General features: G+C 40.6%; 1 protein-coding gene across 2 annotated transcripts in view; it reads right to left on the bottom strand.

Moving 5' to 3' along the window:
- Window positions 1–405: 405 nt before the first annotated feature.
- clip2 (CAP-GLY domain containing linker protein 2) overlaps window positions 406–24,441 on the bottom strand; it is a 41,311-nt gene continuing 17,275 nt past the window's right edge. Inside the window, exons 4-18 of one of the 2 annotated variants that reach the window (XM_079508657.1) lie at window positions 22,825–22,949; window positions 20,382–20,595; window positions 17,261–17,458; window positions 16,817–16,920; window positions 15,374–15,434; window positions 12,205–12,255; window positions 10,696–11,088; window positions 9,410–10,003; window positions 9,229–9,286; window positions 7,708–7,791; window positions 5,984–6,140; window positions 3,831–3,990; window positions 2,731–2,916; window positions 2,566–2,625; window positions 406–2,454 (exon numbers count right to left, since the gene is read on the bottom strand). In XM_079508657.1, the coding sequence (XP_079364783.1) occupies window positions 2,443–2,454; window positions 2,566–2,625; window positions 2,731–2,916; window positions 3,831–3,990; window positions 5,984–6,140; window positions 7,708–7,791; window positions 9,229–9,286; window positions 9,410–10,003; window positions 10,696–11,088; window positions 12,205–12,255; window positions 15,374–15,434; window positions 16,817–16,920; window positions 17,261–17,458; window positions 20,382–20,595; window positions 22,825–22,949 (2,457 nt within the window). In that variant the 3' untranslated portion in view covers window positions 406–2,442. The remainder of the gene's footprint in view (window positions 2,455–2,565; window positions 2,626–2,730; window positions 2,917–3,830; window positions 3,991–5,983; window positions 6,141–7,707; window positions 7,792–9,228; window positions 9,287–9,409; window positions 10,004–10,695; window positions 11,089–12,204; window positions 12,256–15,373; window positions 15,435–16,816; window positions 16,921–17,260; window positions 17,459–20,381; window positions 20,596–22,824; window positions 22,950–24,441) is intronic. The other variant, XM_079508658.1, reaches the window with a different exon arrangement.

Here is a 24,441-nt window from a genome sequence, read left to right as displayed (position 1 = left end):
CATTTTTAATTATTGTATAACCAATAATAGGTATTTTTCCCTTAGTGGAGAGAAGAGTGCACATTTCGGTGCTTAAAACGCACAATTAATTTACAAAAAGCCTGATTTACAAAGGCCTACGGGCCTAGATTGACAATATCTAACTATTGTACAGGTCAGCAATTGCATGCATATTGTGTGTAGCTGAAGAGCTGGCCAGGTTGCTGGCTTTTAGTGTATATTTCCTACAGTGAATACACTTCAACTTGAATAATTGCCACCTGCAAGCTATTAGGAAGTAATGACGGCTGCTGTTACACTGCTATTATAGTGGTAAAACCCCAATTCTGTTCACTTCTTCAAAAAATAAAACAAAATATACACTGCATGGGAAATAGTGAGGAATAAAACACAACAAAATCTTAATCACATTGTTAATATTTAATGACTGAATCTCACAAATCATTGCAATAATAATTCAAGGGTATGAATCCTCCATTTGAAAACACCATAAGTATAATATCCCATGGACGTTTTTTTCCCCCCGATGGAATTTCCATGTCTTATCTTAGCTGACAAGGGCCTGCCCTACATGTTTTGCCAATGAACCATTACTCCCACCTAATGTTCTCTTGCAACTCATGGCCAATCGAGCAACAGGCTACAAATAGGATCTCTCATTCGAGTTAACGGTATTTGGAAGACTTTTGGTATAAATTCTGTATCTTTTGATAAAGTGTTTGCAAATGAAACACAGCTGTCGAACCACAATAAGTAGCAGTGGAATAACCATCATTTATGGTTTTGCCCCCAACACAGCCCTTGAATAGCCCTACAAAAATATGTCAATTAAACCTTTATTTTGATGTAGCCGTTTTCAGCATGAGAGGGCAGTTTTGATACACCTTATATCTAGTTATTATTAATGCACAGATGGAGCCTTTTGTACAAATACATAATGAACCAAAGAAAACAAAATAGTCAATAGTTCCTGATAACTAATACAATAGGTGTTATGGCGTAGAGTTGGGTTGACTCAAGATTTAGGAAATACAGAGTGTGGCATAATACACTATCCATTCTATAGATATAACAGTGGTTCAATGAACCTCCCATTCCCATTGATCTGTATTTATCTGTCTTTTTTGCAGGAAGGCCAAAGATGATGCTATACTGTAGCTTGGAGTTGCTCTGTGATTACCCAGCCAAAAACAGCTCACATAAGAAGATTATTACAAAGCAGAATAGCAAAGTAATAGTAATAAATAAAATAAATGTGGTAATCATCAAGACTAAATTCTTCTGTTCTTCAAAATTGTTGTTCACCAGTCCCTTTTCCTTCAGAATCAAAATACAGAATTTTCAACAAGTTCCTGGCAACTTATAGATTCAAGGGTCTCTAACAAACGGACATAAAGCGTCATTTTGTCTTCAAAGTTGTAATATCTTTTCACCTACCAAGTCCATCCTCATGCTATTTTATAATACTAAGAGCTGTTTGTATGATTGGCTAATGGGTGAATTTTGCAACATATAAATTCACTTGAGATAGAGAATCCTTTTGGTATTAACTGTAAACAGAAAAGAATCCAGCACAACATTAGGTTAAATGTCCATTATGGCGATTTTCCACCGCTTGGTTGGTACCGTCTCAACTTGACTCGACTCTAGTCACTCTACACACACTTTTTGGTTTCCATCAGTCAGAAGTTGTGGATAGTACCTGGTACCTGTATTTTGTTTTGGACCTTTTTCCAAACCTGTTGAGGTGGTGTGATGTGAAAACATGCTGAAGTTTATGTTACGGCAGTTCCATGCGGCGTCGCTATGATGGCCAACTACATTTAGGGGGTACTATCTGCAGTAGAAAACAAAGAAATTTGTACTGAAAGCGAGTAGAGTCGAAGGCGAAGTGAGGGCAGTTGAGTCGAGTTGAGCTAGTACGTGCAGTGGAAAAGTGGCATACATTTCACTTTGTTTTCAAATGCACCTCTTTGTCAATAAATCCTGATAACTAATACAGTAGGTGTTATGACATAGAGTTGTACTGACTTGAGTTATAGGGAATACAGGGCATAATAAACCCGCCATTTCTGAATAGCCAAGTTACTATACTGGTCGCACATTGTTTTTATTCTTCTGTTTCTGAAACAACATTGTTCTCCTCACTCCGACAAACAGCCACATATTGAAAATCAACCATCCCCATCGATCCTCCATTCTTCCTGTGTGTGTCGCGTTGAAGATTATGTCACAGCGGTTTCATGTGGCGCTGCGATGCCGACCAGCTACATAGAGGGGGTAGTATCTGCAGTGGAAAACAAAGTACCTGGTACCGAAAGCGAGTAGAGTCGAATCGAGTTGAGCCGGTACATGCAGTGGAAAGTGGCATAAATGTCACACTGGCCTTTTCTTTCAAAATGTACCTCTGCGTGTTCCAATTCAAGCTTCTCTCTTCTTATATCAGTGTTGTTCCTGGAAGGCCACAAAAACACAATTATTGCTCGGGGCTAATGGCAATAGGGAAAATCACTTTGTTTCACAATTCTATAAAATGCAAAACTGTTACAATGAGTGATTACGAACATCTTCAGTAAAAGCTGACTCTTGCTGGTGAATCCCATTAGCCGAATTTGCACCATGCACCTGAAAAACGTGGAGAGAAAAAACAATTAGCGCAACAAAATAAATACAATGTCTGATACATCTCACAAAAAAGCGAATCAATATTTTGATCTCGTATTGATTTACCGGGCTCTTTTCTGGATGTTTGCGCATGGCCTGTACCAGCTGGTCAACCTGTTGGTTATGTTCCAAGGCACCCCGCAGGGCGTCCTCTGTACTGAATAGCCGCTGACGCAACCGGGTCACCTCAGAGTCCAGAGCTGAGGGATCCATAGAATACCGACGATGGTCTGGAGAAGATCGCTCACGTCCCTGACACATGCCAAGCACAGGGAAATCACTATCGTCAAGGGTTAAATAATCATATTATGCTATATATATATTTTTTAAGTGGTCTATATCAGTGGTTCTCAAACATATTAATGTGAAGGACCACCAAATTGATATGTATTTGGCCGCAGACCCCATCTCAACATCCCCCGATAGATCTACAAGGTAATAACGCTTCGCATCGTGATGCGTTGTGAACTTGTAGATAGGCTATTTCTGAATAGCCGGAGTATAGAGCACAGAAGTCTGACGTCAATATCGGTAGAGGGCGCAAATCCACAGGTTCATGTACTTTTTATTTGCATTGTAATCCCCATAGGGGGATTTTAGATTGCCTCATATAAGAACTTGTTTGAAAAATAAACAAATCATCCAGGCCATTACACTCATATGGATATGAAGAATCAACTGACGCTATTGTTACTGCTACTGAATTAGTTCGATTTTCGCTCATCATATATGAGTGACTGACTGTCGCAAACGATACAGAGACACCTCCCTGACAATAACGCTGAGACAGCTTGTTTATTTTTGGACCATAATGCTTATATGAAACGATTTTAAGATGAACCCATGTTATTCTCCATAGAGAAATTACTTCCGTGAACCAGAGGAATCGAGGGGACGAGCGAGTGACGTCAGGACTTCGGCGCTCTATAAAATAGAATTAAAGTGGAAAAACTGATTGTGACGCTATACATTTTGCTGGGGAACTCCTTCAAGGACCCCTGGGGGGAGCCCACTTCGATAACCACTTGTCTACCATACATTATTAGTTAGCCAAGACCGGACAAAAATTGCAACTATATCTGCACAAAAGTATATCTGAGCAATATAGCATGTGTATTTATCATATACCAACACAATGACTGACAGCTGCAGTTCCTTCCACTCACCAGTAGCAGCAGTTTTTCCCTAAGGGTCTTGATGTCTTCCTGGAGTTTCTGCTCTTTAACCCTCCATTCGGCCTTGTGCACCTCTCGACCCAGGCCCATTTCCATGTCCCGAGAGTGGCGGTGGGAATCCAGTAGTAAAACTCTCAGCTCATTCAGATTCCTATCAAGACAAGACAAATATATACAACGTCTAGAAATAAGATTATACAGAAATATTTTTTTTTTCTGGAGTTCATACAATTTAGCACGCGCACACACACGCACACAATGCGTGTGTGTGTGTGTGTGTGCTTTTATGTTCATGAAGTTACTGGAAAAAATGAAAAGTTTCGCTTTTTTTTTAAATGTTTTTTGAAAATGTGTTGAATTTGGTTATTAAAAACCAAATTTAGGACCCATAACAACATGTCCGCGACCCACTGTTTGGGCACCAGTGCTCTACTTTATGCTCCACTTCTTGACAATGAGGCTTTTCACACCTGATATCAAAAATCAAATATCAAAGATATGAAGTTACGTTTAGAATAGATAGTCCTAATGCACAGAAACAGTGAGAAAAATAATTAATTGAGGACATGAAGTTTGGTACCGTACTTGTTGTAGCCACATTGGACACGGGTGAATAATGTAATGTTTCTGCATCTACATTCAAGATTGTACTGTAGGCACAAACTGAATAATTCTTGCCATTGCCAGTATAGTTTCTCTTATTCTAATTCATTATTTATCCAGGTTTCACTGAGCATACTACACAAGCTATTTTTCTGCACTGGCCTGTTTCACACCCAAACACCTGGAAGCAACCTAGTACAACTTGGTATTCTACTGCTGGCCACAGAGCAGTTGCTGAAAAATTAATCACAGATCAGCACCTCATAAATCAAATAGCTAGCTGTGTGGTTGAAAGAATGCAGTATGACTTTAAGCATAAGCTTAGAGTCATACTGCGTGACATTCATTTTAGTCTTTTTGTCAGCCCCTAGCTCTGGTTTGTCCATGGTCAGTTAGAATAGCGAATCCCAGAATTCAAGGTGAAAAGTTTTTTGTTTGTTTATAGCTGCCATTAGGTAGGCACCAGCCTTGGTTAGAAAGTGCTACCAATATTTCTGTCATATACATTCTAAAGGGATGGAATGAAAGAAATAAAATGGATGTGATAGGGACATTAACAGGTGTGTCAAACACTGCTCTAAAACTGTCACTAAAACCAATCCACATGAAAGTAAACAAGTCACAGACTCTATAATCTAGTAGTAGGATAATGGCTTGTCTTAATCCTCTTAAATTGCTACAGTAATATGCCTACTATCTACAACAATGCCCGTGCATCACCAATGATGTGCTAACGTGAGCTTTGTGTACTAACATTGTCAATGTTGCCTATGAAGCTTAGTCTTGTGGTTGGCTGTGTTGTGTGTTCATATCCTGTAGCTCAGCATGAGTTGAATTATGATTTATGACTTTACTTTTGTGAGAGATACAGAAAACCCTGTTCTAAATGGCTATAGGCCCCTTCAGTGTCACGCCATAAAAAAGTTAGCAGGGCATGTTGCATGGAGCGGAGGATGCAACACAGCCACCAGAGAGCACTGTGTACTGAAGGGAATGAAAACGGTACCTAATCTGAACACACATGTATTTTCTGAAAAGGGATCAAGCACATTCAGTTTGTTTACTGTAGCTGTAAGCAAGCACCTGTGCCTTTAGACCACTTACACTTAGGAGTAGTACAGGCTTCATGGCAGGTTTACCTAGTAGAATACAGTACGTTACTCCCTGAAGGGAGATTTGAAACACCTGCGTTGGAAAGTTTTACCAAGGCTTGGTTTGCACAAACACGTAATTAAGGCTACACAGCATGCCGATAATGATGGGATATCATATTATGTGTCGACCTGGTTCAATTCTGGACGGAGACCTGTGTATTGTGTGTGCTGATTTGTGGAATTCTGTGCTGATTTGTGGAATTCTAAATTTACTTGAGTAAAGGTACAAACGTATTGGCATCAAAATATACTTAATACCTAAAAGTAAAGTACTCATTATGCAGATTGCAAGTTTCAAATGTATACAAAATCTTTTGAAAATAGCAGATATACAAGGTCACAATGCGTCACATCTAAAGTATCTAAAGTATCTGAATATTGAATGACCTCTCTTTCTTCAGCAGATCCTGACTGATGACCACCAGCTGCCCAGAGGCATCATGGGACTTCTTGGTGATGGACTCAAGATCCGCCTCCAATCTGTGCTTCTCCTTGCAGAGGGCTTCCACTTTCTTGTCCGCTGAGCGCACTTTTCCCTCAAACACTGAAGGAAAAGTAAAAATCACACCCGTGTGAAGTGAGGGGCGCTCTTATCATCGTACATAATCATACATCATATCATTCCGGCCAATCAGAAATTGCGTCCTCACCTTCGTCTTCAATGTTTGTGTTACGCAATGTTTGTGTTTACACGAACACTCAAAATTGTCCATTCACTGTCAATCACATTTAATGTTTATGTAGGACAAAGTTTGTGTTTGCACACACACTAAAAGCTGGACATAGGAGGGGCTAGCGCCCCTCAAGAATTATGAATTGAGATTTTGAAGGTCTTTCTTTAACACAATCAGCGCCGGGATTTCTTTCAAAATAGCAGCTCGGGTCCCGCGCAGATATGGCAGCTTTTACTCTGAAAGCCCCCCCTTTCATTCCGTACAAAAACCGGGAGAAATAATGTTGCTTGCTCACCTCGCTATTATTACGATAAAGTCGCTCGATAATCCCTCACGTTCATATTTTAAACGGGAGGCATGTTGAAGTCAGAAATGAAGAGCTTAGTATATCCATCTGGTCAAAACCACGGAGAGCTCCCTAGATTAGGAGATACGAGCCTTTCTTTCTGAGCGGTAAACAGGGAACTGAACAGCAGCGCGCATGCATGAACAGCAAGGAGTATGGTGCAGAAGGAGAGGCCAAACCCCCCAAAAAAAAATCCAAATATTTTTATTTTGTTTGATATCAATGAAAATGCGCTAGGACGTGTGTACATGCACGGACATTACGTCAGACATGACGTAATGTGGCAGCCAAGTCTATGGACTTTTAATGTTTGTCTTATTCCTGCCACCCCCAAAAAACACAGGCCCCCACTCTTGACGTCAGGTGGCGGCCAAGTCTATGGACTTTTAATGTTTGCTTTAAGTGACGACATGCGGCAGCCACAGTGGTCGCCCCTCACTTCACACGAGTGTGATTCAAAGAAACATGTGTATGATTTTTTGTAATCTTCATCACATGAACTGTGATAGTAACAATAGTCCTCAGAGAAAAAAAATCTAAATTTCATCATTCGTTAAGTAACATGTGACGTGTCAAACTAGGGTGTTTTCATGATTCTGAATCCATTCCAACCATTAGTTTTGCACAAAAAATACTCCTTGGGCTAAAAACAGCCATAACCGTCATCACAAATGTGATGAGGTCAGCACATTTGGGCTATGGCCGTTTTTAGCCCATGGAGTGATTTTACGCAAAACTAATGCTTGGAATGGATTCAGAATCATTAATCATTAAGTTGGCTCCAAGTTATATTTCTGAGCCCTTGACACCAAATGAGCCAGCAGGCAGCACGCAGCCTGCAGGTCCTCAGGGACTAGTAGGAAGGAACGTTGTCACTGTGCTGGGCCTGTGACTAGAGGTGACAGAGCTTTAGCCATCTAATAACCTGCCCGAGGAACTCTGTAAGCCCAGCAGGATATGGACTAACTAGTGCATTAAATTGAATGGGGATTTATGAGCTGGGATCGTGGGAATATAACCTAACAGTTAAAGCTACTTTGAATTGAACAACTAAACAGCAAAAAAGAAATAAAACATTTTCTTGTACTTACCACTAATCTGTGATTTGAGGCCGTCAACCTGTGAAGTGAGAGTTGACACCTCCTTTTCCCTTTTCATCAACTTTGCTGTTGTTTCTGGGGAAAAATAAATCATTACAGAATCATAAAAATTTTACAAATGCATTCTACAAATGCCTTCTAAATCAGTAGCTTTCCAACTTCTTTGTGCCAAAGGACCCCCAAAATGATATGAATTTGTCCGTGGACCCCCACCTGAAAATGTTTTGTGCCATTAATTGCCGTAAAAAAAGAGGTCCATGACACTTTGCACATTTCACCTCAGTGTCCTCAATGTCATAGATTGATTGAGTGTCGTAAACACAGGTGCATTCAGCACTGAAACCATGTGTTGGCTATGATGAGGTTATGACAATTGCCAATAGAATCTTTGAAGACAGTTAAGTTCAATCAGACAGCTGGAACCATTATGGAAGGTTATTTCCCTGATGATATATGAGATCTGGTTCTGATTCTTGTCTCTCCCTGCAAAGTGTAAACAGATAGCCAACACGAGAGCAAGCGGTGATGAATTACCCTAGCTAACGTGAAGGTAGATGCTGGGCAAAAGCAATCAGCAGCTGCACAAGTGGCAGCAGGTACACAGTACAACTCCTCTGTTTTAATTTAACTCAAATTGTGTTACAAATGGTGCAAAATGGATCAGTGAGGGTCCATTTTGTTCCATTTGTAAACTCTCCGAGTGAGAGATTAGCATAAAAGCAGTCCTATTACGGTCAGAGACATCTGAAACATGCAAGTTATCTGCCTGTACTTGTGTGCCGGTTCACTTTATTTTGGTTGCTTTTTAAAAGCCTTTTAAAAGTGTCATTTCGTCTACTTTCCAATATAACATGGTACAATATGTGACTCTACTGGCTCGCAGACTGATACTGTTGAATTGGAAGCAAGCACAGGTTCCGACTCACACTACACTTGCAATTGGAAAAGATAACGTTTGAATTGAGAGGGAGTGAAGATAGATTTTACCAGACATGGCAACCCTTCATTGACTATTTCAATAGGTGCACGCTAACCCCTCCTACACAATAGATAACAAAATCAAAAATTGGAAAGGAAAAAAAAGAGTGTTTTTTCTTATTTTATTTTCTCATTTAAAAAGAAAAATGTCGTGTTGGGAAAGTTTGAGAGCAAGAGTGTCTGTCCTGTTGTCTTTATTTTGTTTGTCTGTTCACATTTGTCACTGTTTAACTGTTTTTTGTTTTTTCTTGTTTATCACATTTATGTACCTTTTTCATTATGTATTGTATGTCACTTAATTACTCATTATCTGTCAATGATATTCTGAAGTTATGTCATAATACAAAATGCCTAATAAAAACAGTATTTAAAAAAAAAAGAAAAGTGTCATTTCGTTTTTTAAGTGGCCGATAGTATGAAGTGATAGCCGGCCAAATGAACATTAAATATTATAATTGTACAATTTTAATGACATATCCCATTTTTGCACAAAGGCAGTACATAAAACATATTTAATTCAAAGAAGTTGGATACCTTCAATATTCTGTTTTAGCTTCATCTTTTCATCTGAGATGTCATTATCCTCTATTACCTGAAATGACAAAAGTATTGAAATTGAACGGAAGGAAACAGTTACATAACACTTATAATTCTTAGTAAAACACAGACTGCATGCAGATCAAGGCATGTTGCATCATAGCCACTTAGTGCTTACATTTGCATCGTGGGATGTGTAGCGGTCCGCTTCGACAGCCTGGAGCCGGTTCGCCGTCACCCTCAGCTTCTCCTCCAGGCTCTGGATCTCCTCTCTGCTCTGGGCCTGGGCCTCCTGCAGAGCCTGGTAGTCCGCCATCTTCTTCTTGGACAGCTCCAGCCGCTCCCTCAGCTCCTCGGCGGCTCCGTCCCGCTCCACCTGAAGCGCCTCCGTCTCCGCCAGCCTCTGCTCCGCCTTCTCCAGCTTCTCCGTCGCCTCCCTCAGGTCCAGCTCAAGCGCTTGCTGAGAACTCTGGAGCTCGACGGCTTGGCTCTTCCACGGCTGCTGGCTGTTTTCCGCCAGCTGGTCCCTGGCCTCCTGGAGGCGCGCGCAGAGGTCCTCGCGCTCCTTGGTCAGAACAGCCGTCTCGATAGCGTGCTTGGCCTTCAGATTCTCCGCCTGGAGCTGGTGCTCCATCTTCAGGCTCTCCAGCATGGTCCTCAGCTCCTGGGGATCCTGCTCCTGGCCTGGCGTTGAAGTGTGCTCACTGGTCAACGAGGCCCTCAGCTCCTCTATGGAACGCTGATGGTCAGTGACTAAAGCGTCCAATTTGGCCTGCAATTGAGTTAATTAATGATTGTGTGTGTCAGGAAAATTCATATAACACAACTGAAAGATCCTATCTATTGGAGCTTCAAATAGCTTTGAATTTAACAGAACGTGGAGGGTTCAGTGTTGATTTTGACTGTTGATTTGATTTAGTTTGAAATCATAGTCTTTTGAATACATTTTCATTTAGTTTTAGTCATCTTTTAAGTCATCTGAAAAGTTTTAGCTTTTGTCTAGTTTTAGTCGACTAAATTCTTTGATATTTAATATCAAAGATTTTAGCTAACTAAATGTACAGTTGATTTTATCGACAAAAATCTATTTTGGCAGGCTTTGAGGGCATTGTAATGGCTGATTTTATACTTGGTTGCAGTCTGAAAATAGCCGATCTACAAGCTCACAACGCATCGCAGCGTGATGCATTGTGAGCTTGTAGATCTGCTATTTTCAGAGGGCAACACCCCTTGCGCAACCACACATAAAAGGAATTGTTAAAGGAATAGTTCTACTGGATTTCTTCTCCACTATGTCCCTCCCTAACATTTTACGTCTAGTTTTTATTTGTTGGCGAAATTGTCAATATATTTACTCTTAGTTTTTATTCAGTTTTCGTCAGTGAAAAAAAAGGTAGCCGACGAACATTTTTCGTCATAGTTTTAGTCGAAAAAACAACAACAACACTGGTGGTGGTGGGGTACCTTCCAGCTGTCCATCATCTCCATGTTCTCCTTGGTGGCCTGTTGGACTCTGTGCCTCAGCTCGCTGATCTCCTGGCTCTGTTTGTCCACCGTGGCCTTAAGTCTGTCTGTCTCCTGCTGCTGTTCTGCCACGGCCGCCTCGTACTTCTCCTTCAGCTCGCTGCTCTCTTTGTAGTGCGCCCGGCCCACTGACAGCAGCTGCTCGCGGAGGTGTGCGGTCTCCGGTTGGGTGCCTGCTGGCGCAGCAGGGTCCGCCGCGTCTCCGTCGCTGACTTGCGGAGAGTCCGAGTCTGCGCCTCGGAGTAGAGCCTGAAGTTTGCCGATCTCCGCTCGCCTCAGGGTTAGATCGTCCTCCAGCTGCATAATTCGGCTCTTTTCTTCAACCGTGGTTTGCTGGCGAGATAAATGTAAGAAAGATTGTATTATTGATTTTTATTTCACTGCCATAGAATAAAGACGCCAACTCCCAAATTGAACGACATCATTAGCGTCACAGGTCATGCCCTGTAACAGAATGATGTCATTTCAATGAGAATATAGCATCGATAAAACTTCACGCAAATGTGTATGTGACTCAGTGTGTTGTATTATGCGGGCATCCAGGCCTAAGGAAATGACAGAATCATAAGCACAAAAGCTGGAGCTGTGAACTATTAAGCATTCAAAGGGAAATCCCCGTGGTTGAAGGGAAATCCTGGCAGGTAAAGGCTTGAAAATCAGCAGCTCCACTGCAGAGATTGCTAATTATTTAGACAGTGGCACATTGTCTGATTTCTGTCTTTACTCACTTAGGCTGCTGTGAGATGACAGAATGGCTCATGTGGACTGTACTAGGGACCTTGTAGACTGTCATCTTAATATTCAAAAGTATGGTTTAAGTTACAAGTTGTTTGAAGAAAATTTAATTATATCCACAAATGTTTTTATAATGAAACTGCATTTCATTTAATTAGCTGTATTTCTTAAAATTAGAACAGTTTGACAAAGTTCAAAACAGAACTTCAAATTCATCCTGGTCCACATTCGCATAATTTCAGTTTCAAGGTAAAAATCACCAAACAATGTGACCCTGTGCAAATAGAATGTGCAAAAATTTTGAAAATGAGTGAACAGGAAAGCCATTCTCTGATTGTCTAGAAGCAGCCAGGCATATACATACAACAAGCCATCAGCAAATCTCAATGCACAACAAACTCTACATAAAGGAAATTACAATCACCGCACACATTTCTATCCAATCATAATCAAAAGTATAAGATTAAGAATGAAGACCTGTTGCACAGTGCATACATGTTAATTTCAATCATCAGGGCAATCTATCTACCAGACCTCAGAATTGCTAGTTGACAGACAGACAAAGAATTTGTCATTCTACACAACACACAAGAATGAAGGATTGTCTATGCAATGTTAATGTCCATCCATGACAGTATCTCAAGTCATTTTGAAGTCAGGACGTTGGACAGCTCAGCAGAGGATCAAAGCCAAAATAACATTCATGTTTTTCACCTTGATTCTCTTACCCAACCTCAAGGATACTGCATCAAGTTTGCATCTTCCCTGTTGGCAAAAGCAGACCTTAATATATAAATTGCACACTCTTGTGAGTGAAGTAAAAATCTCAACTCTGAGGTGCAAAAATGAAGTGAATGTAATCAGGACACTACACCAAGGATTCCATTTGAAATGTATGTATACTGATTGCAGTTTCTTTCTCAGGGGTGGCGTTGCATTTTAGTCTATATTATAGCCTACTAATATGATTGGTTCCAATGACTCCAGTCCAATTTAAGTTTAAGTATTTGAAACACCTTTTTTCCTTTTTATAATGAGTGCAGTATATATTCCAATAGACTCATTTTCCCTGTAATATTTGCACACGTCCTTTGCTTCTCAAAACCTATACATTTTTTCAGTAGAAATTGTCCATTAATTAGCTGAAAACCAGAAATCAATACAATCTGCCTTAAAAGGACCCCTGGCTAATAAGCCTTATATGCCCTCTATAACCAAAAATGTAAAATGAATGAATTCATTTTAGAAACAGTTCATCTTTTACGCAAAAGGGACAATGCACAAATAGTTATTTTACTCAAGTGGGGCAATGCCCGTCGCAATTTGCCCATGTGTGGTCTAGCTCTAGCCCTATGGAATTTATGGAATGCAAATAAAAAACAACTTAATACTTTAATATGAGCCTCAAATCAATATTTTAAATATGTTTTATTTGCACACGTTCTGGACCACACATCATCAACTTGCGTACTTCTCCGCAGCTATGATTGCGCCCAAGGCACCCCTCCGTGGATTTGTCTAGGCTACCTTGTAGCCTTAATGTATATAGCCTAACTTCTAGTACTTTTTAAAGAGTTTAGAGTCGAGATGACAGACACGTGGAGTAGGACTGAAACCTTTGTCTAGCACTAAAAAAATAAAGAATCAAAAATAAAATGCGGAGCAATGCAAAATAAAGTAGCTACAGGCAAACAGCTCCATGGTTTACCCTCTTCTTCTCTAAATCTTTCTGGTGGGTCTGTACTCTCGACTTTTCGAGGAGCAAACACTGCTCAAGCTGCCGAATACGGGCATGCTCCAATTTCGTCTGAGTCTACAAAGAGACAAGAGAAAGCAAGAAAGAGAGAGAGGCAGGAAATAGAGGAGTAGGAAAAACCAAGACATACACAGGGTGCAAGACCTACAATGATGGAGAGGAAAGGATACATATCATAAAAGTACTCAACGGGTTGTGAGTGAAAAAGCTGAAAGAAAAGCAAGAAATGACAGTTCTCTCACTTCCCTGCAGGCTCGGCTCAACAGACTACCCATAAAATTACTGAAATGTGGAGGAGGGGTTGAGTTTACACTGCACTTGCAGAGAGAATAAACTTCAATCAATCAAAATTAATGAACTTTTTAATATACATATTAAATAGAGCTGCAATCCTTTTTTTTACTACATAATAAAAAAGTTTAAATAATTAAACTTGTTTTTATTAAGAATTATTTAAAGCCAAGTCAAAAAGGTATTAAAATCCCTGATGTTGAAAATATGTTATCCTATTAATTGTGGTTAAATCCTGATGTATATATGTTTTTCATTCTAAACTGCCTGGTCATTTTGTTCATGCTGCAAAAATGGCTTTATCCTTGGAAGGGTGAATCTAGAACTTCTTAAGCCTGGAATATTATAAGCTTTCAACAGTGTCAATGATTGATGATGAATGCTCTGCAAACCCAGCAAAATGTTAATTAACTCCTATGAGCTTTTGCCAAACTGGTATTTCCGTTGGCCTGTCCTAACAGATATCCCTTTAATTGCCTTTTAAGAATATATTATCCTATTATGACTTAAGCCTATTGTCGTATTATCCTCTTCCATATGTCAATATGACTTCCATGCTGTGCTGGGACATTATCCTATGATATTATAAAGTTAAGCTACACTTACACAGAGAAAAGAGAGAGATTAGGATAAGAACCAGTGATTGTGCTGTACAACTTTCTTTAAATGAGTATTTGGGGGATCAATAGAGCGTCTCAGTCCCGCCCCCTACCAGGGCCCAGGAAATGATTCCCTGTTCATTTTCCTCATAGACATTTCAAAAAGTATTTATTTAAGCCTCGTACAAAGCCAACTCGAGTTGTGACAAATCATGACAACAAACAATTTTTTTTGGGCCGAACAAAGAATTAGAAAGAACGGAAGGTTACAACACTTTTTTGTTGTTTTTCTTCTTTGTAATTATTTGTTTGGTCCAAAATATTGTGTTTGTTGTCATGATTTGTCACAACTCGAGTTGGCTTCGTACGACGCTTAAAAGGTCTTTAAATAAATACTTTTTGAAATGTCTATGGGAAAAATGAATTGGGAATTATTTCACATGCACTCTTCTCATTTAAAAGCTCTATAGGCTTAAGGATATCTTTTTGTTTTACATAATTTCTGGAAAGTTTGTAATAATACTAAAATGTCCACTAAATATCCTTTTCAAACATGAGATATATGAAAAACACAGAATTCCGAAGACCTGGTGATACTGACAGCGACTTGGCCTTGCCTTTAAAATGATTATTTCCATTTCCGTTCCATGCTCAGAATGCATTAAGGTGTAGCCATTATTGTTGTGAACTTCAGACTTAGTGTTGAATTATTACATATTTTATTCACAGTCATACAGGCATCACCATTAACGGGTCTTCATTCCTATATTTGTGTTACTCTGGCGCCCTTGTCTGGCCATCTAACATAAAACATCTGAATATGCTGTGCCTTCATGGTATTACTTGGAAATCAATACCATATTACTGTAGATATTTTAATGAATATTCATTTGCAGACCCACGCAAATGTGCATTGCATACACAGTAAAACAAATGCAACAAATCAAACTAAATGGAACCCCCCCAAGTCAATTTGGTTACATTTGTACACTTAGTTAAATGAACACTGAGGATTTTACTGTGTAAGGGGTGAGAAGTTGAGAAGATTTAGAGATTTGTGTTTAATAATTTATAGCTTAAAACCTATGACCAGATTCCCAAGGGTTCCTTGCTCTTTTATACCTAGGCTAATAAATACCATGTCAGTGTGCTAATGTGAACCAAAATCACCTGATACGTATTATTCATTATGACTGATGGGAGAGGACATTATTAATGTGTGCTGATAAATAAATACCTCCAGGTCTCCCTTGTTGATGGATTCTTCCTCCACTCTGAACTGGAGGTCCTCTACTTTCCTGCATGGACCAATTGAAACCAATAAAACAATCAAAGAAAAGAGAGTCACAATTGCTGTATTTTAAGTTAACCATTAAGACCCGAGGCCGATCATACAAATGTCTTTACAAATATTTATTCCTACAGTTTTCTGAAAAACATATGCTGCTCAAACTTTTACATGTGAAGGACCCTGCCTGTCCTGATGAAGGTCTAACAACCGAAACGTTGAATAAAGCAGGGGTTCTCAACGTTTTTGGCCGGGGACCCCCGGAAATGCTTTGGCAATGTCTCGGGACCCCCGCCCCGCCCCCTCCCAACCCCCAATATAAATTGACTGCTACAATAACCATTTTGGGCGGGAACCCCTTTTGGTGTTTTAAGCATTGTTATAATTTAGCTATTGAAAAATAGCAGATCTACAAGCTCATAGCGCGCCACCGAGTGGCGCGCTACGAGCTTGTAGATCTGCTATTTTTGAAAAATCGTGAAAAAGAAAAAAATGTTTCAAAATTATATGGATTTGGCCATGGACCCCCATCTCAAAAGATTTTGTTCCAGGGACCCCCAAAAGCAAATATTGGAGTTAAACATAATTAGACAATAATATATGAGAAGAAGTGTTCTTTCTGCCTGTGACAACATCACAGTAGTACAAAAATATCATGGAATAACACAATCACGAGTGCAGTACTGCAGCTTTTGGCAAATATTACATTGATTATGCTTGTGATTAATCAAATACTTGCGTTTGTTTTATACATGAACCACTTGATGATCTACTCGGGTCTACAAGCTCGATCTGCCATTTTGTGTTGGCATTGTGCGAATGCTAACTGAGGTATAATTCAAATGTCACAGTCACATTATTTTACTTTAAGACAAAAAGGATACACGTTTAACACAAATGTATTACACATGTCTTTGTCATAATACTTTACAGACTTGATGTGGAATTTTGCAAACAAAATTGTTTACACTCTCTTCTTTTTCTTTTTTTAATTCGTTTTTGTCTGTCTTTATTTGAAAAAAACGTAATACAAATATTAAATACGCAAAATTGCTGAAGGCGTTTTGAAACGGTGCTATGGTTTCTCAGTTGATTTCAGTAATAGCATAACTGTACCAGTATGGTGCTGCAAGTGAAAATATACTATACTCCCACCCTAGCCTCGGTCCCAGGCTCGGCGGAAGTGTCGGCTGGAACATCCGTCAGATGCATTTCCCCCGGATATTCTTTCGACCAATCACAACACTTGTTTCATACACAGAGAATATAAACTGATTTGTAAAGCGTCGACGTCATTTCCTTGAGCGGTACGAAATCCCGCAACTTCCGCCCAAAACAAATGATACCGTCTACAGCGTAGGTCTTGCCCAGCATGCTCCCGCCCCATCATACCTTTTCTCCTCTTCAAGCTGATTGGCCAGTTCCAGTTTATCTTTCTGAGTGCTGGATAACACGGTCCTGACTTGCTGAAGGGCGTTCTCATTTTCTGTTAAGTACTGCAGTCAAACGACAAGAAAAGGCATTTGTAGCAGGGCACAGACATCTCAACGGATGCGCTCAACATCTACTATCGATTGCCGCTATGGGTGGTTTTAGTCAGAGCAGACAGATCAATGGAACCGCCATAGTATACTTTAAATTCCTGTTAATTGGTATCAAAATGAAAACACATTTGTCAAGGTTTTAAAGGGAAAAAAGTACCATGTAATTTATTTTACTTTTTTTGTTTGTTGTTCATATTAACGTTATATTAACAAAATCAGTGTTTGCCAATTATTTTAAGGGCCAACTTGCAACCCTCGTGGCCCACCGGTTGGGAATGGCTGATCTACATACCTGCACATGCTGTGACTTGAGTACGGTGAGCTCCTTCTCCACCTCACAGATATGGCTGTTGGCCTTGGCTACCTCAGCACGCTCCAGGTCCCTCTCCGCCAGCAGCTGCTCAATGTGCTGCTGCTTCTCTTTCAGGGCTTCCTGGAGTGCCGTGGTGCCCGAGATCTTCCGTGCGTAGCGTGCCGAAGTCTCTGTTAACTGGAGCCGAGAGAAACAGAAACAGAATTCATTGTATGCTTTCACTGGAAATGTACGTGGCCCAAATGTTACGTGAAAGTACGCACTCAGCCTGCTGTGTCATATGTTCACTTTGGATGAGTACCGTCTGTTCACACATGATGATATTAACAATAGGGATCTGTTTCGCACTTACTGTAAGTGCTAAAACACAGTGGTGGCTGGTGTGCCCTGAGGGCTTACAGTATCAAGTACATATCACGTACATAAGCCTAAGCCTGTTTTAAAAAATGTAAATGTATCTTTGTGCTAATAGTGGAGCATATGAATACAAAGGCAGGGTTCACACCAGGGGTCCAAGAAATTACAAGAATGTTACATCGTTTTCAAAAATGCGCTTATGACGTGCACCACATTTTATCAGCTGTCCAATCATGGCCTTATGGTTAGTGTGAACACTTTCAAATACTGCCAGATAGTATGTCCACACCGAACCTGTGGCGGCCATGCATAACATACAGTAAGTAAGAAACCTTTGTGTAAATTATATTTATCTGTAAAGTGAGACATTTACCGAAATCAATATCTAATGAACCCAAATGATTGTCATACATTACAACTCGGGTCTTTTAAACGGAAGTGGTAAATCAGACATTTGTTGCCAACAACGTAGTCAAATAAGTGAGCAGGCATCACCTGTCTTTAATCCATTAAGACCTCTCATTACATGTATTAACATTGTGACTTAAAAATGTAATAAAAGTACATAAGGAGCCATGATCACCCAGTGCCAGACAATGAAAATCCCCATTGCTTTCACGTCTGCTAATTAAAATAATACAAGCATAGAATAACTTTATTAATTTTACCACTTTCAACCTGTTGTCCCTATTTTGCCCATGAAATTACTGGCGAAAACGAAAAATAAATAATTTCAAAATGGTTGAAAAATATTGAAAATGCGATGCATTGTGAGTGTGCAGATAGACAATGTTTTTTTGCTACGATGTAGTACAATAGGCTACATCGTAGCTCTTATTGCCCACTTAGTCTTAAGTGGGCAATAATAAAATCTAACAAAGTGTGTGTGTAATAGTGTGTGTGTGTGTGTGTGTGTGTGTGGCTGTCCATTCCCTATGGTGCTGAAATGCGAGCGCTTGGCAACTTTTTCCAACAAGTCATGTAACTGTAGGCTGGTTATGGCCAGCCTACATTCAATTGTTTTGAGCACCCTCCGGCAGAAGCAAAAATAAATCGGTGCCTCCAGCTCCAGCGTGTGGGTAGACTTCTTTGATGTTGTCAGTACATAGTTCACATAATGAAGGGCCTGTGCCCTGGGTCATTAAGAGTTTAACTGCATAACCCTTGTACCACGCTATTTCATCCATGTTCTCCCCCTGCGTAATACGCTAAACCCGCTATTTGTTTTATGTGTTTAATGCGCCATTTTGTAATAATTTAAAATAAATAGCGGATTTGTCGCGGACCTGGTGACGAGGCGGACGCGTTATGATGACGTAACCAGAAATCAACCAACGCCGGCTTGCAAGGGCTTCTGGGAAACTGAGTCCAATGCAAAGTGAACGAGGGTGTAGGGACAATCTTAGCTCGCTTTGCTCTTTGTCTATGACCCGGATCAAGGAAGTGGCTTTTTTGTCGGCTCAATAACAAATCATTGGAGTGTTTTCAAGCGGATTCTCATGGATCAAATACTTTGGCGTATGCTCCAAAGGTAATTAAACAATCCCGGCAGCCTCGGGATTCATATATTAATATAAAGCCGTCAAAGTGTTAAGGATCTGGCTGGATATATCCACTTTGAATCTATTGACTCCCCATTTATTTTTCTGGTATCTGGGGCATAGCAACCTCAACCGTCCTAGATGCATGCCAGAATGGGCTATGCACACACAGAATAATTAACTCTTCCTACTTCCGAGCCACTTCTCTACTTCCGGTGTTACTGATGATACTAATTAAGGTTCTGTTCCATTTCGTGTGCAGTGCTTCTAAAACCTTTTAATTTCAAGGACTCCCATAAGTCTGAGAGTGTACAAATTGCATATGTACACTCTCAGAGTTACACACCCGTACGGGGCCATATGGAACCCACTCAAGGACAGGAGTGTTTCCAGTGAGCCAACACGCACAATAGCAGCACCCTGACTCCGTTTGACCAGAATGGAAAAGGGCCTTCAATAGTTTGAGCAGTAACACCTGGGAAGGAAGTAGGGAAGGGGCCCAAGTTCTTTCCAAAATGGCGTGTGCATATAGCCCATTGGGCCGCGGTTTCTATTTAGTATTTGTGAAAAGGAGGCCTTTAAGAAATAGGGGAGCAAAGGAGCACTTTAACATTCTGTCCTCTAAGAAAGATTACAGATATAAAAAATTTAAAAAGTAATGTACTTTACCCCCAGAAGGTGCCAGTGAACTATAATGAATAATGACTTGCTCCCGGGCTATTCATGGAGCGTTCCAGTTTGGCTCAGAAACTCTCTCATTGGAACCATTCATATTCTGGCCACATGGACCCTAGTGTCCCTATTCTGGGGGAAACATTCGGCAACAGGAGCAGCTCTACAAGCTCACAACGCATCGCAACGGAGCTTGTAGACTCCCGAAGATCTTTAATGTATAGGGAACGGGTATAGACCCCTGGGGTCTTGACTCCGGTCAAGTATGTATGGTTTATGCTTGTGGTTAAGTGGAGGTGAAGGGTGGTTAAAGGGTTTAAGTGGTGGCATTGAAAGCATGCAACGTGTGTGTGTGTGTGTGTGTGTGTGTGTGTGTGTGTGTGTGTGTGTGTGTGTGTGTGTGTGTGTGTGTGTGTGTGTGTGTGTGTGTGTGTGTGTGTGTGTGTGTGTGTGTGTGTGTGTGTGAATGCACAATGAATGGAGCCTGTCCAGAAGTGCTGTTGTCACAGTGTATTCAGTTTACGTCTTACCAATCCGGTACGGCTAGGTCGTCCGCTCACAGAGGAGGCCACGGAGCTGACGGAGCTGATGGAGGAGCTACTAGGACTGTGGGCCAGAGAAGAAACCCCCATGGCCATCCTCTTGCTCTTCTTAGCCTTGGCTGGGCTTGTGGATGGGAAGCCGATACGGATCACCTTGTGGATGGGAGCGAACAAGCCAAACTTGGGAAGGCACTGAAAGTATCTACAGATGAGGTTGGGGAAACAAAGTACATGGTTAATAGGCATTTGTTTAGGCCTTCAAGGCCTAAATAATTGTTCTGCAACTCAACAACTACAAAAATGTTTGAATTATTTTGAAAATAGCCCATCCACAAACTTGAAATGCGCCACAACACGTCACATTGTAATGCAAAGCTTGTAGATCTCCTATTTTTGGTCCAGCTTTTAGTGTACACACAAACACAACCTTTATCCTAACACAAACTTTAAATGCCATTGATAATGAATGGCCAGTTTTGAGTGTTTGTGCAAACACAAACATTAAAAGCTGGATATAGGATGTGATTGGCCGGAATTAGATCATGCATGATGATAAGAGTGCTCACTTCACACGGGTGTGATTTTTAAATAATCTCGGAGGGTACTAAAAATATATTCTTTTTCCTAAAACGACATACCCAAAATTGGGATGGAAGTGATTAACTCCATTATTGCTCGCTAGGTGGTAGGATTAACACACCTAACCTGTGCCACCTGTCCGCTCTCTCTCTACGATCCTTGTTTCATTTCCGGGTGGGGGCTGTTGTTGTGAGGACATTGATCGTTAGCCATAAGCTCATACCCCTTAGCTCTCGTCATAAACAGTTACATGTCCGCAGCATGCGAGACAAAGTCACAAATGATTTACGATCGTCGGGATGCACGACAGCTCACCATGGCCAGCACTCAAAGCTTTAGAGATACAAGTCTTTGAAAATCCTGTTATAATGGAGGCTCAATGGAACTGGATTTAAAAATCCCATAGCTGGTAAGGACGGAGGCACAATGCTAAAAGGTAAGTTGACGGTCGCAGCTTTCATATATGGAGTATATGGTTGTCTACGAGTACGAACATGTACGTAGATGGCAGATGCCGTACCCTAGCCTAGGGGGTAAGATTATAATCATAGAAAGCAGAGAAAAAGTTAAGTGGTTAATGCTGTTGTTCAGTAGGTAATCCGAACAGATTTTGTGTTTTGCGATTATGCTGTTAGAAACTTATGCAGGACTTCAATCAAATTTCTCAATTTTAACTTATATGATTAATAAGTGTATAATGCTGCTATATTAAAAAGTTATATTCAATTCAATGTAATTCATAAAAAATATGGCTTACTTGCTTTACCCAATCACTCTTGGATATTCACAATGGGTGATAAATCACAGTCTGCAGTGCGTGAATTATTCCTTTTTAATTACACCCACAGTCCATGTGATTAAAGTGTGCTGTCAGGAGCATAAAATGGACCTGTGCCCGACTGTCCCACTCGTGGTTTGAACTGAATCATTTGCATTTCCAATCCAGTCATGACTGTGACCTCTGTCACACATTTTCTTTTCTCCAAACCACATGATGTTAAAACAAGACAAAACAGTCCAAACTTTGTCTTGGTGTTTTGGCAGAAACAAAATGAATACAAATTGAAATTAATATACAAAAATAAAAAAGCAAAAAAAGAAATAACACGACCATATGATGGGCCATATGATGAAGATCAAGATGATTGCACACAGTTATTACAAATATCATTACAAACCACAAACATCTCTAACAGTAGCATTGTAATTGTAAAGTGTATCAACTGAGCCTCTGACGGCACAGTGTAATGACAGCGTCACAGCAAGAACCCTACTAACTTACTAAGGAAAGGTATGTGATGTTAGACTTGTGAGGTTATAAGGACCATAGTTTCATTTTGAGTTTAGACGATGAACTGCAGTGGATTTTTGAAAGACTTAGTCTCACTAAGATTAGAAAAGAGAAAGGAAAATACATTGTGGCACTTGAAGCCTATACAAGCAACCAGAATAAAGAGCATGTTTGTTTTTGTCATGGCTGTCAGGCTACCAGTGTGCGTGCATGTGGCTGTGTGTGTGTATGTGTGTGTGTGCGTGTGTGTGTGCCTGTGTCTGTGTCTGTGACTGTGTGTGCGTGTGTGCGTGTGTGTGTGTGTGTGTGTGCGTGTGTGTGTGTGTGTGCGTGCGTGCGCGTCTGTGTGTGTGTGTGTGACACTTGTGTGTGTGTGTGTGTGTGCGTGTGTGTGTGTGCCTGTGCCTGTGTCTGTGACTGCGTGTGCGTGTGCGTGTGTGTGTGCACGCGCGTGTGTGTGCACGCGCGCGTGCGTGCGTGCGTGTGTGTGTGTGTGTGTGTGTGTGTGTGTGTGTATGAGTGCGTGCGTGTGTGTGTGCGTGCTTGCGTGAGTGTTAATACCTCGTGCCAGCTACTGCACCATCATTCTTCCCCAGGGGCTCATCTAGCTCTACCCCACACCACTCACCCTTGGCAAAGTCGGTCTCTCCAATATAGCGGACCGCTCCCATTTTGGTTCCCCCGACCTGAAAACACAAAGGAGGGAGACTCATTACTGCATGTCTGCAATGTCCATAATGTATGTTCATCAATCAGTCAGTCAGTCAGTCAGTCAGTCAGTCAGTCTAATTATCCCAACATGGAGTAGGTGGCTACAGAGAAATACATGGAATATATCAGGACTGAGGTGGTAATTTTAGCTTGCCCTCAATGCCCTGTACTGAAACCAAAGATGAGTTCTGTACCACAATATATCAAAGGCTTCACCATTAAAGGCATATACCAGACATCATTCTCAAATATGTATTTCTGTATCCATTTGTGCGTAAGCATTCATGCAAATCAAAAATGGTGGCACTCCACAAAAAACATCTGTTACTTCAGCAACAGGTTTAGATTTTAGAACCAGTGAAAGAATTTTCTTTTCTTTGTAGAGCAAAAATGTCAGAATACTCATTTAGTTTTAATAGAAATCTCACACATTATTAACAGAAGACATTTGCAACAATAGGGCAAGTACTTAATTCTAACATACAGTGTATACCAGTATAGAGCAGACCCTTGTCTCTGTATGACAGAAAAGGCCTTGAATATGAGATCTCACTGTGCAAAGTAAAAATGCTCCACTAGGAGGTTTGATCAAGTCCATATGGGAAAATAGCTGATGTGAGCTTGTAGATCTGCTTTATTTTTTGTCTTTAATGACATGCCTGAAGCCCAAACCACACCAATACGTTTGGTTGCAAGGATATTGGTGTGGTTTGGGCTTAAAATAGGGACACCAAGTTGTTTTAAAAAAGGCTGGAAAGTATACTGGAAATGTCAGGATGTTGAACTATATTCATCAAATTATAAAAATGGTCCATGAAATACAGGTACAGAAATGCATCCTCATTTAGAATAAAGCTCCTTTGAGTATTCAAATCATGAAAACTCTATGGATCACACATTTTTTCAATCATGTCAAACATATCTCTGACCTAACCCGAAAAGTAATGACCATGTTTTGCAAACGCCAGGACTATTTCTGCATCTTTAAAAATGTCGAATATTTAGTAATTGCTTTGATCAAGACCCTGACTTGTTCATTTCCGAAACCGCAAATACCTGAACTGAAAACCCAGGCCGCTGGGAATATTGTGAAGCCATTTAACACTACACCACGTTGGGTGGATGGTTCAGTGTGGGCCGGACTCGGCATGGCAGCAATGATTATAGCTTTCAGAGCACCAGTGTTCCTGTAAGACAGCTAAATAGCATGACCCTCCTTTTGGCTGGTGTTTTCAAAAATCTCAATTCAGAGTTCAGTTCAGCCAAAAGTATTGCAAGGACACATTTTCCACCTCAGTTGTTAGGTTATGGATTTGCGTTCAGCCTAGGGGAAGGCTACCATCTTTATTAATGAGACAAGGTGTGAAAGAGTGAGTGAGGCATATCACGTGTAACCTGCACATTTCAGGTAGGCATTCGCACCAGGGAGTCGAAAGCCTCTACTCAGAATCAGGGAGGGGATTTATC

This window comes from Electrona antarctica (genome assembly GCF_951216825.1).
Source record: "Electrona antarctica genome assembly, chromosome: 8".
Classification (NCBI taxonomy): Eukaryota; Metazoa; Chordata; class Actinopteri; order Myctophiformes; family Myctophidae; genus Electrona; species Electrona antarctica.
This window is presented reverse-complemented; position numbering and strand designations above follow the sequence as displayed.